This window comes from Schistocerca serialis, chromosome 2 (genome assembly GCF_023864345.2).
Source record: "Schistocerca serialis cubense isolate TAMUIC-IGC-003099 chromosome 2, iqSchSeri2.2, whole genome shotgun sequence".
Lineage (NCBI taxonomy): Eukaryota > Metazoa > Arthropoda > Insecta > Orthoptera > Acrididae > Schistocerca > Schistocerca serialis.
In genome coordinates, this window is record NC_064639.1 from 127,668,505 (window position 1) to 127,681,225 (window position 12,721).

The 12,721-nt window shown below is 40.8% G+C and overlaps 1 protein-coding gene across 1 annotated transcript in view; it reads right to left on the reverse strand.

Annotated features, from left to right (window-relative positions):
* LOC126455461 (lysozyme 2-like) overlaps positions 1–12,721 on the reverse strand; it is a 108,161-nt gene that overhangs the window by 3,115 nt on the left and 92,325 nt on the right. The window contains exon 2 of the mRNA XM_050091210.1: positions 6,381–6,569. Within this exon, the coding sequence (XP_049947167.1) occupies positions 6,381–6,569 (189 nt within the window). The remainder of the gene's footprint in view (positions 1–6,380; positions 6,570–12,721) is intronic.

Below are 12,721 nucleotides of genomic sequence, written 5' to 3' on the forward strand. Positions count from 1 at the left end.
CGTATGTGCAGTTGACGGACTTTGAGCGAGGGCGTATAGTGGGCATGCGGGAGGCCGGGTGGACGTACCGCCGAATTGCTCAACACGTGGGGCGTGAGGTCTCCACAGTACATCGATGTTGTCGCCAGTGGTCGGCAGAAGGTGCACGTGCCCGTCGACCTGGGACCGGACCGCAGCGACGCACGGATGCACGCCAAGACCGTAGGATCCTACGCAGTGCCGTAGGGGACCTCACCGCCACTTCCCAGCAAATTAGGGACACTGTTGCTCCTGGGGTATCGGCGAGGACCATTCGCAACCGTCTCCATGAAGCTGGGCTACGGTCCCGCACACCGTTAGGCCGTCTTCCGCTCACGCCCCAACATCGTGCAGCCCACCTCCAGTGGTGTCGCGACAGGCGTGAATGGAGGGACGAATGGAGACGTGTCGTCTTCAGCGATGAGAGTCGCTTCTGCCTTGGTGCCAATGATGGTCATATGCGTGTTTGGCGCCGTGCAGGTGAGCGCCACAATCAGGACTGCATACGACCGAGGCACACAGGGCCAACACCCGGCATCATGGTGTGGGGAGCGATCTCCTACACTGGCCGTACACCACAGGTGATCGTCGAGGGGACACTGAATAGTGCACGGTACATCCAAACCGTCATCGAACCCATCGTTCTACCATTCCTAGACCGGCAAGGGAACTTGCTGTTCCAACAGGACAATGCACGTCCGCATGTATCCCGTGCCACCCAACGTGCTCTAGAAGGTGTAAGTCAACTACCCTGGCCAGCCAGATCTCCGGATCTGTCCCCCATTGAGCATGTTTGGGACTGGATGAAGCGTCGTCTCACGCGGTCTGCACGTCCAGCACGAACGCTGGTCCAACTGAGGCGCCAGGTGGAAATAGCATGGCAAGCCGTTCCACGGGACTACATCCAGCATCTCTACGATCGTCTCCATGGGAGAATAGCAGCCTGCATTGCTGCGAAAGGTGGATATACACTGTACTAGTGCCGACATTGTGCATGCTCTGTTGCCTGTGTCTATGTGCCTGTGGTTTTGTCAGTGTGATCATGTGATGTATCTGACCCCAGGAATGTGTCAATAAAGTTTCCCCTTCCTGGGACAATGAATTCACGGTGTTCTTATTTCAATTCCCAGGAGTGTAATATTTGTAAAAAGTGAAAATGAACATTTGAGAGTATTGCAATGATCAAAGGTGAATTTCTTTCAAATGAGAATATAGATAGCAACGATGAAAACAAAGTGTGGAGCGCATGGTTTACAAAAGAAAACTAGTATATGGCATATGATAGCTGAAGGAAACAGAACCTGTTACATAGGCATGTAGAAATTGGTTCAAATGGCTCTGAGCACTGTGGGACTTAACATCTGAGGTCGTCAGTGCCCTAGAACTTAGAACTGCTTAAACCTAACTAACCTAAGGACACACACACATCCATGCCCAAGGCAGGATTTGAACCTGCGACTGTAGCGGTCGCGCGGTTCCAGACTGAAGCGTCTAGAACCGCTCAGCCACTGCGGCCAGCATGTAGAACTGTTATAGATGGAGACATCAGTGTGTATATGCAGATAAGAGGAAGAAATATCAACACTAGTCTCATTTTAAACTACGTTGTTACTAAAAAGGGATAACTCAGACAAACCAAGTTCTGAGAAACTAGTGTGTTAAGGGCAGACTCACCACATACTAACATAGAACAGATGCCAAAGTTTTAAGTATTGGTACCTAGTTTTGAGTGCCATGCTTTTAAACCAGTTTTTACTTGACAGTCCTGGTACCATGTTTACAAAGATTTTATATCAAGAAAATGATGTATTATTGAAAATATAACTATATCTAAAAACAAAGATGATGTGACTTACCGAACGAAAGCGCTGGCACGTCGATAGACACACAAACAAACGTACACACAAAATTCAAGCTTTCGCAACCAACGGTTGCTTCGTCAGGAAAGAGGGAAGGAGAGGGAAAGACGAAAGGATGTGGGTTTTAAGGGAGAGGGTAAGGAGTCATTCCAATCCCGGGAGCAGAAAGATTTACCTTTGGGGGAAAAAAGGACAGGTATACACTCGCACACACACACACACACATATCCATCCGCACACAAACACACACACACACACACACACACACACACACACACACACACACACACACACACGGTGTATGTGCGGATGGATATGTGTGTGTGTGTGTGTGTGTGTGTGTGTGCGCCCGCGAGTGTATACCTGTCCTTTTTTCCCCCTAAGGTAAGTCTTTCGCTCCCGGGATTGGAATGACCTCCTTACCCTCTCACTTAAAACCCACATCCTTTCGTCTTTCCCTCTCCTTCCCTCTTTCCTGACGAAGCAACCATTGGTTGCGAAAGCTTGAATTTTGTGTGTATGTTTGTGTTTGTTTGTGTGTATATCAACGTGCCAGTGCTTTCGTTTGGTAAGTCACATCATCTTTGTTTTTAGATATATTTTTCCCACGTGGAATGTTTCCCTTTGTTATATTCATATCATAAATTTGAAAATATAACTAGATATATAAAAAAATTAACTCCTCAAGCAATGGCAGGAGAAAGCACATATAAAAGTTAAGGAAATGTGCAAGCTTTTGGAGCCAGTGACTCCAAATGAATTGAATTGAATGAAATTTTATTGTCATTTAGCTATTACAGCAATTGACAAAGTCAAGTTACATAAATACAAGTTATACAGCATATATACGTGGGTTGAAGATCAATATGTCATTATTGGTTTTCCATATAATACTATATTTAAAATCAAATAATATGAAAAACATTGCATCATAAATTACTCAGTTAAAGAAATCATGCTGAACTCTCCAAACCGGTACCACTATGATGTTTTACAGTCATAAAATTCCTGAGGTGAGTAGCAAGGATTTGCAGCTAACCAACTGAATAATTCGTCTTTAAATAAATCAAATGGAGCTTATATCCAGTCTTGTGGCAGTTTGTTAAACATCTTCATACCCACACTTTATAGCTGTTCAGTGACTTGGATAATCTGTAGTAAGGTATGTCAAGATGGCTACTATTTCTGGTTCCACGAGAGTGTACATCCCTTCTACACTGGTATTCTGATAAGTTGCTCTTTATATGCCTTGTTGAAGTAGCTGATTAATGCATTCAAGACCTGATAATACTGAGTGACAAGAGGTGTACTCCTAAGCTGCATTTTTGGAGGGATCAGCAGTTCCAAGATTAAATACAATGGCACAGGAAATTTGCTTTTGAACTAGGCTGATGGGGTATTTACATCCAGTGAAGGCTTAGGTGAGAATGGTGGTGTGTGGCTGTGAAGAGTCCGCATCTCTGTTTGCTTCAAATACCAAGGCTGTACAGGAGGGATTGTTTGATATAGAAGGGATGGTAGCTGTCAAAATGTAAGTACTGTTGCTTGTTAGTAGGTTTAATGGAATGGAACTGTGTAGCCAACCCTTGTTGAGGATGAGGTCAACATCAGTTAAAGTGGTATGGGATTCAGAACAGGACCATGTGAATTTTAAATGAGATAATGTAATAAAAGATACCAAAAATCTTAACAGTCCAGCCTCGTCATGAGTCCATATGGCAAAGATGTCATCTATGTATACATAAACCAAAACAGGAGCTGAAGGCCATGCTCCTGATCTGTTTGTATGTCTACCTCTCAAAGGTAAAGTAGTATAAAGTTGATTAAAGTGAACAGGAAGGACGTTACAGGTGTGGAATCAGGTGGGTGCTGGTTGTGGCAGTGTTCAGCAGCACACAGACCATATCCATGGGGGATGCTGGTATAGAGGGAGGTGCCATCAATGATGACAAGCAAAATGTGTGATGGAAACAGGTCAGGCGCAGGTTTCCGATGATCTAGAAAAGGTTGGTGTTTTTAATATAGGAGGGAATCTTTATATTATAGATTGCAGATGTTGATCAAGTAAGGCAGACATACTTTTGGTGGGTGCTTTGAAGTGTCACCACTATGGAATGACCAGGGTGACTGATTTTGTGGATCTTAGGAAGAAGGTAAAAGGTGGGAGTGTGTGGTCTGAGTGAAGTAACGAATTCTATGGATTGTGGGATTAGTTCTTGGGAGGGGTCTGGGGTTTTAACAATGGATTGTAGATCATTTTGTATCACAGCGATGGTATCTTGAAAGTAGATGCTGTATGTAGAGGTGTCAGACAGCTGGCGTAGACTCTTGCTTAAATACTCCTGTTGCTCAAGTACCACAGTGATAGATCCATTGTCTTCTGGGAGGATAGTGATGGGGTCATCAGTTTTTAGGGAACAAAGAGCCTGGAGTTCTGCAGAGGACAGGTTAGGATCATGTTGTAGGAACCTGAGAAAGGGTTGTGAAGCAATGCTGGATGTTAGGAATTCTTGGAAGGCTTGTGAGGGGTGATTTTGAGGTAGTGATGGTGGATCAAGATGGGATCAGGGTTAGAACTGTTCAAGGCAGGGTTAATGTCAAGCTTTCTGTTGGAAAGGTTTTGGGCCTGGATTCCAAAGTGATATTTCCAGCTGCCATTACATGTGAAGGAAAGTAAGACCTTCACCAAAGCAGCATGATTAAATGTGAGACCTTTGCGTAATACAGATAATTCAGGAGGGGAGAGTCCCTTAGATAAGACGTTGAGAACACTGTACTGTTGTGGATGGTTCTTGTGATCATGAAATATCATTGCTCTGGTGGGAGGCACTGGTGAAGACTGGAGGTTTGTCACTCATTATTATCGTGGTCTTGAATGTATTAACAAGCTACTTCAGCAAGGTTACGACTTCCTAAAATAATCATGCCCTGAAAGCAGGTACATTCAGTCCAACAATCTGCCCACCATGCCTAGAAAAGCTTTTTGTTGACCTCCCTCCCCCCCCTCCCCCCCCCCCCCCCCCCCGCACATATCTCTGCAATATCCTGGTCAGACCCTATGCTCCTTCTGCACCCATTTCTCCATTTCTCTACCCTATGGTCCCTCCCACTGTGAGATTTGTCCACGGCATTTCTTCTCGGTAACCATTCCTTTCTTCATTCTCTTTTAGTTTTCTATCTCTTATTTTGTACCTGTCTATTGCCCTAAACTCCCCTCTCCTTCCCCCACCCGACCTCTACCTAATATAATGCACTTAGCTTTCTGCTTTGTATTAACGCTTGCACAATGTTTTGTCAGTAATCTCCGTTTTGCTTATTACCCTATCTTCCAGCTTTAAGCTATCAGGTTTTCAAATCTCATCCAAAGCAGTCCTCAACAATCAGTCTTTTCATCCAGTAAGTTTGCCTGACCCAAAGTTCTGGGTGACTTTTCTGAACTTTTCCCATTTGCTACTCCTTACAAGTCTTTTTCCTTCATCTGTCTTCCTTCCCCTTCAGCCCTTCTGCTGGAAGAAAGAGCCACTGTCCCTGAAAGCCTCCACATTTCTTTAACCTTTATATGTTTTCTCTTTTCACTGCTTACATGGGTTTTATAAATTTGCTTGTTGATAGAAAGGGCACATGGTTTTAGCTACATATGTAGGCAAGAATAACATTTAGCCATATAGGTACATGAATAAATATTTTGAGTGAACTAGAGATATAACTGACCAACCTTTCTTTAAAATGTTTACAAAGGGACATCATTACATCCCAACATTAACAATAAAGTTCACCAACCAACCAAATAGTATTACATGTCTAGTTGGCAAATGGTTTGAAATTCTTTCAGTTTAGAATAGAGTGGAACAGAAGAAATTAGTTCTAGTCTGTAGACATCATGAGCCTACGTGAGTGCGCCAGTACAGCACGTCCACAACAATCATAAGCAGGTGTACACACGAGATCTGCAAATATGTGAGGAAACTAGAGACAGATTGGATAGACGAACATTCTGAAAAAGTGGCACTGAACAATTCAGATCTCCCATTCCGTGAATAGATTTATGAAATCATTTATTCAAACCCTTGTCTTCCTATCTAGAAAATGATTCCAGCAGAAGCTTTCACCTTACAGAATGTTCTCTGCTAAGCTTATGTGTCTTCCCATTGTCTTGAATGTCAGTAGTAAAATGGGACAAAAAACGTTCTTACATTGACTTATCATCTGTATCATTAAGCATTTTATCTAGATTACATGCTTCCCCCCCCCCCCCCCCGCCCCTCCACCTATCTCTTCTGATGTACAATATGTGCCATGTAAACGTAGGCTTCCATGGCCATTTCACAGTCAATAAAATTCTTCTATTAGCGGTACACCCTGAGGAAGGCATCTTGCAACAGTTGCTGAAACGTTGGAATTTTATAGTTGACAATGTGGCCTCAAAACCAGAAGAATTTTATTGAATATGTGCCATGTTAGTGCTGTGGTTGTTAGGTTGTCATCACTTCCGGCACGACTTACCACCAGGATTTGTAGGCCAGTCCCCACGCAGCAGTGGGGATCCTGCCTCTCTCCAGTACTGTGGTGCGACCAGGAATGGACCACATAGCGTCCTCTGTGGCAGGCACATGGCGCTCATGTTGCAGCCCGAAGTCGCCTCACACAGGCAGCCCAGGCACGCATCATCTGCCTCTGGTAGGAACACACCACCTGCCCAACACACACAGTGACAATGTTAAATATATCTACAAAGTGCTGTGTAAAGTTCAACAGCCAGCAGAAGCCTCTACAGTGACCTAACAACTCTTATGTTTACATGCTAATACAATGACCTCTTAATGGCATTTGTGGGTAATATCAACAGTGTATTTACTATGTTATTAACATTGTGACAACTTCCCATTTCATATTTATTTCCAAAAGACTATGCATCACTATAAAGGGTTCTGAATGAAGTTTTATAGTGTGGTGCTAAAGTCTATAACAGAGTGTATCTAAATATCAGGCAGGAAATTAAAAATCTCCAGACTCAATGACAAAGTACAAGAGTACTTGCTTGGTGAATCCTTCCACAATTTGTTCAAATATTGGGACTCATACATGTAAATTACACTTACAGATAACTCTAATATTCACAGTTATTAACTTTTCAACTGCATAGATTGAAACCAGTAAAATTACGTTAATGTTTAGTATGAAGACCAGCAAGCTCCCAATTATCTGGGTGCAGTTTATCCAGTTTGTAGATTATCTGCAGACAGTAAAGTGATTTTTGAAAAATGAAAAAGCCTGAAGTACTCCATTATAATAAGAATGAATGTTTCATTTAGCATGCACTATTATATATGTGACTCACATTTTACAGGCGGAATATGATGCGGGACCCAATCTTGCCTTCGGACTTCCCTGGAACAATTTTCTGTTTTATCCCATTATATACCTTGGTAAAAATGGGTGCCTCTGCATTTGTAACATGTTCACGGGCTGATTTCCTGTCAATATGTTTGCCTAGCACTTTCTCTAGGAGACAAGTTGGAAATTTCTAACTCATTGTTTCCAGTGAGTAATGCAATGGACTTCCAAATGTGACATATAACAAGCATTGTAAATACAGTAAACAGTAATTTCTGGTAAAAACATGTACTTTGGATTATATGTGATTTTTTTTTATTGTCTGTGTTGTCTCAGGTCTGTATTAATCCTGATAATGGGGAGGTTGCTGTAGTAGAAAAAACAGCATTTCAACAGTGGAAGAGAAAGAGCAGTGGCTTCTTTTTTCCAGAGTAGCCCCATTATAAATATGAAGTAATTTCTATAAATATCAATATGAATATATTGGTTCTAGCCATACTCTGTTGTTGGTATGCTAGATGAAACACAATTTGTGAGTGAGTGAGTAAGTGAGCAATCTAATGAACCAATAAACAAATTAATTAATTAAGCTGATTATTTAATGTTACTGCACAAGATTTTGAGGAATTAATATACTCTTCTCTCCTTATCACCTTTTAATGTTAAAAACTAAACAGATTCATTAATTTCAGCTTCAGTTATCATCAGTGTCACATTAACAGGATTTCAGTATCTTTTCCTTTCATTTAATTTGGGTGATGTCTTAAACAGAAACTTTTATGGTTGTATAGTTTATAAGACAAAACTGTTCAAGAAAAAATTATATTATTCTTCTTTTTCTTGTGTCTTTGTCATACCTTAGTGCACAGTTGGCATGGTTATTGAAAGACTTGGCATGGTTAATTTAAAAGGTGGCCAGATGCCCTTCCTGACACCACCACATTACTCCCAGGGACAGAATTCATGTGGTGGTGTTATTCATGTGCAATTGAGAGAAACGTTTTCTAAATGTTTGTGGATTCTGTAACTGAGGTAGACATGGGTACCAGCCCAGAGTTCACCTAGTAGGATGTGAAAAACTACCAAAAAACCACATGTAGGCCCTTAGCCCTCGTCAATAATCTACCAGGTGGATTTGATGCGAGACCAGCACACCTCCCTGTCCCATAAGTGGGACTTTAATACACATGGCTATCTGCTTGGGTAAGACATAAAATTAAATTAATTAATGCAATTAAGCTCACTGAGCCAAATCATGATTTTATGTCATTTAGTGATAAAATATTGAGGAATGACTTATTAGCATTAGGAGCCACAGACAGTGCTATGAATATTAGAGTTAAAGGTCAAATTCTGTGTAATCTGGCTAATGTTTCTACCACTGGAACTCATATATGTCTATTTTCTGGCAGCTGCATTAACATTTCATGCACTGCAAGTCCTGTGATATTTTTGACTAATCGTATTTTCCACCAGAAATGACGTACTGAACAGACATTTTGGCAAAAAGTCAGCTATACCTGTGGAAAGTATAAAAAATGATAAATAATAACTAAGGATTTCATATATAATGCTGGATAAGTTGCTAGGAATATTATTATACTCTTACAATGGCATGTAGTAAATTTCGCTCCTATACACAATGATAAAGAGCCTGTTTTATAGTGTTTTAAAAGGTGTTCCAGGTTTCAAAAATGGAACATATATCGCATTCTATTCCAATGGAGTAAATCGTATATGTAACAGAGTATTACAACATCAAATGCAGTACACAACAGTGACCCACCATAGTGAGTCAGCTAAGCACCTTTGTTAGTTTTCAACAGGCTCTGTACAGATTATAGCTATGAAAATGTGAGCGCAGGCCATGACATCAGCCTGGACCGTTCAGACATTAAGAGAATTACCCACAATAAGCATGTTAACTGGTTTGAGTCTAGATATGGCACAGCTTTAATCTACCAGGATGTTCATAGTGCTCCTAACCAGTTAATTCCTTCATCTTGCTCCTCTCAAAGGACATAAGTTTCCGTATGCCTGCATTTAACTCCACACTGTTTTACATAATCCACTGTAAAGAGGGAACTAATTTTCATCAGTAAATATAACTTTGGTTCCATATTATTCAGTATACTATTTAATTATTTGTAACTTTACTATAAAACTATTTTTATCTTTTTTACACTAGTACAAAGTAAATCCTGACTACTGCTGGTTTCAGAGTCCCAGTACCGGGTGCGGATCAAAAGACATTGTGGAGGGGGGGGAGGGGGAGGGAAGGCAAAATTGATGTCATGATGACTCCCATCCATAAATTGTTTTAGTAAATGTATTCATATTTTTTCATAGGGTAACAGTTTCAATTTTCTTCACTAGCTTTCGGAGAATAAAGTATTTAGCATGAAAACTAAACATCCTGAAAACCAAAACTATAGGAAATTACAATCCATGTTTAACACATGATGCTTTATAGTTTCTTGCTCATGTGGAAGGGCCTGTGGAGAGCATTTCAGCAAAGTAAAAGTGCTCATTCATAGAGAGACCATACTTGCTGCCGGTAACTAGTACAACATGATTTGAGTGCCCATATAGGAAGGGCCGACAAATCACAGGAAGTTGAGTGAAGAAGGACACTCCCTAACAAAAAATTACAGAAATGCTCACTTTTATGAAGGTAGATGGAAACAACTGAAAGAAACAGAAATTCTCTCACTTATGTGTTCACAGAGCTGTAATCTGCAGACCCTTGTTCACATACGTAGTGCTGTAAAAGTAGTGATAATGGTGAATGCAGACTATTATTTTATACTGTGTACATTTTGATGTTACCAAAGTTCTGAGAAGTTCTTTCTATTATAGTTTTTAAATCAACTGAATGACATATGTACTTCTCAAATTTTCAGACAGATGCTTTTCAAATGTTGCAATTTTCCAGCTGCAATTTTTTGGAAGTTATGGTAAAGCACTGTAATAAACACCGAAGTAAACAAATTATTGTTATTATTATTATAAAATTATAAAATCAAAATTTTATGTATTTTATTGTTATTTTTATTAAAATTACCCGTGGTACCTCAAATTTTGGGAATGAATGGATGAGAGAATGTAACAAACAGTAACCCCCTCCCCTCATCCTGAGAATCAAACTCTGGACCCATACCTGCCCATGACACATGTTTTGTTCTAATTTGAATAAGAGAACATTTTTGAAAGTCATGATCACAGCTACAGGTTCTGAAGGCAGAGCTAAAGAGGAAGTCAGCTCCCTCTTTCTGCGTTTTGTAGATGAAATTAACCAAGCAGATCTTTGTATTATTTGTTTTGTCATAACCTTTGCTCTTCAGATCAAAAGAACATACTGAAGGAAATATGATCATGTGGATTATTTGCAGGAAGCAGATGCAGAACTGAATTTTCAGACTCTGTCTCCAGTAAAATGACACTATTGCTAAGAATCTACACTAATGTCTGTGAAAATTGCCGTACCTAATGGGAGACCTGTGTCTCATGAACGTAATATCACTGATTAAGCACACAACACAAATGGTTACAGAACTGTACATGACTTAAGAATATGCAAATTTAGTCTGGTGTAAAGCTCATCTAAGCTGTGATAGCAGTCTCTACACATTGTGGCATGAAATCAAAGAAAACTTCCATATGTTCCTGGAGAATCAACCTACAGGCAGCTTTTAAGCAAGTCCACAAAGTATCAAGAATGTGGAGGATCATGATGAACAAGTTGTGCACCAATCATATCACGGACACTGGCAATGGACGATATGTCAGTTGTACGTGTGGAACTGGAAAGCAGTAGTATACTCTATCTTTGAAGCGGTTTTCACGTTTTTCACCACATGTGGCCTATTGTTGTTGTTCTGCTAAAATTTTATTTTTGAAGTTACATGAAGAAGAAAGAGTACATTGTGCTCAAATACATTCTGGTGTAGCACTGCTGTCTAGACTGCCCCCAATACTTGGGAGTCAATACTACATGTCATATCTAATGGTGCCCTAAACTATTACACACAGTATTTGTTCACTAAGCCACTCCACAGTGTAGACTCTGGTGCCTGGATTAATGCAACACCATCTATCTAAACGGCTTAGGTTGACGTATGCCTTTTCTGGAAAGCATTCAATATGATTCCACAGTTCCACACTGATTGATGTCTAAGGAGTAAAATACGATCACACAGAACATCAGACCAGCTTTGTGATTGTAATGAATAGCCCCTAGCAAATACTTGTAGAATATAGTTTGTCATTCTTAATGGAGAAGAAACTACAGACATAAAAGATGTTTATTACATACGTCAAGGGGATTGTAGGACAACTGTACACAATATACCGGTATATGAATGACGTACTGAAAAACGTCGGAAGTTCCCTGAGCCTATTCCCAGCCGTGGACTGGCTGTTGACCCTTGACGTAAACAAATATACCGGTAATAAATAAATAAAAGATGTACTAGTACTGTTTCATTAGACGATTGCCGGACAAACTGTGGAAAGAGTCGGACCCACTAAATATCAGAGAAAGTGTGCGAAGCACTTTTAAGTAGAATGAAAGCATGAAACGAATCCTAGGATAGGGCGATTAGAATAATTCCTTACGCGCAAACTAAGTTGACACTCAGCAGGGTGAGTGATGGCACTGACCGCAAAGACATTTCCAGTTTGCGCGAATATTATGTTGTCCACCTGTAAAGGATGTGCCGTCAAAACCGTCGTTCGACCGATTATTACGTGTTACTTCTCCGTATGGGACTTTTACCAGGTAGGATTGACGGAAATAGACGAGTCCAAAGAAGAGCAGTGCGTTTCGTCACAGGTTCGTTTAGTAAGCACGAAAGTTTCACGGAGATGCTCAGTCAGCTCCAGTGGCGGACACAGAAGAAGAGGCCGTTGTGTATAATGGTGTGATTTACTCCAGTGGTGGTTAATCCTGTGGCGTAACTGAGCAACGAACCTCCAATGAAACTTTTGTGTCGAAGAAAACTCTGCAGTCTACACAGATTTTGAACTTAAACTCACTAATTGACCTGCCTCTGCGGCAGTTAATATTCCGAAGCTTATTTGAACAGTCTCGCCGATGCCCGCAACCGTGTTTGACACTAACGCTCAGCTTTTGCCTGTTCGGCCCCACCCTTACACAAAATCAGGTACGTTAACAAAGCACATACAAGTGGCATTTTGCAGACCACAGAGGCAGGAAATGTTAACCGGTAACAGTGCCGGCCACACGACATACAACTACACGTACATCAACATTTTTAGCCACTGTTGTCTAGTAATCTTCGAGATAATTCATTTTATGGCCAGAAGTGTTTATACGGGCTGTGAAATGGATGAAAGCGAGTGATGAAAGTGAGAGCGCCATTTGCATTCCACAAGGAAAAAGTTAGCAAGAAAAAGTGAAATTACATTTCGTGGAAGTGCTGTTTTTTAAGTGAGATAACCGTTTCCAAAAGTAATGAATTTATTCAGGATACCGTACTTATTTTTTC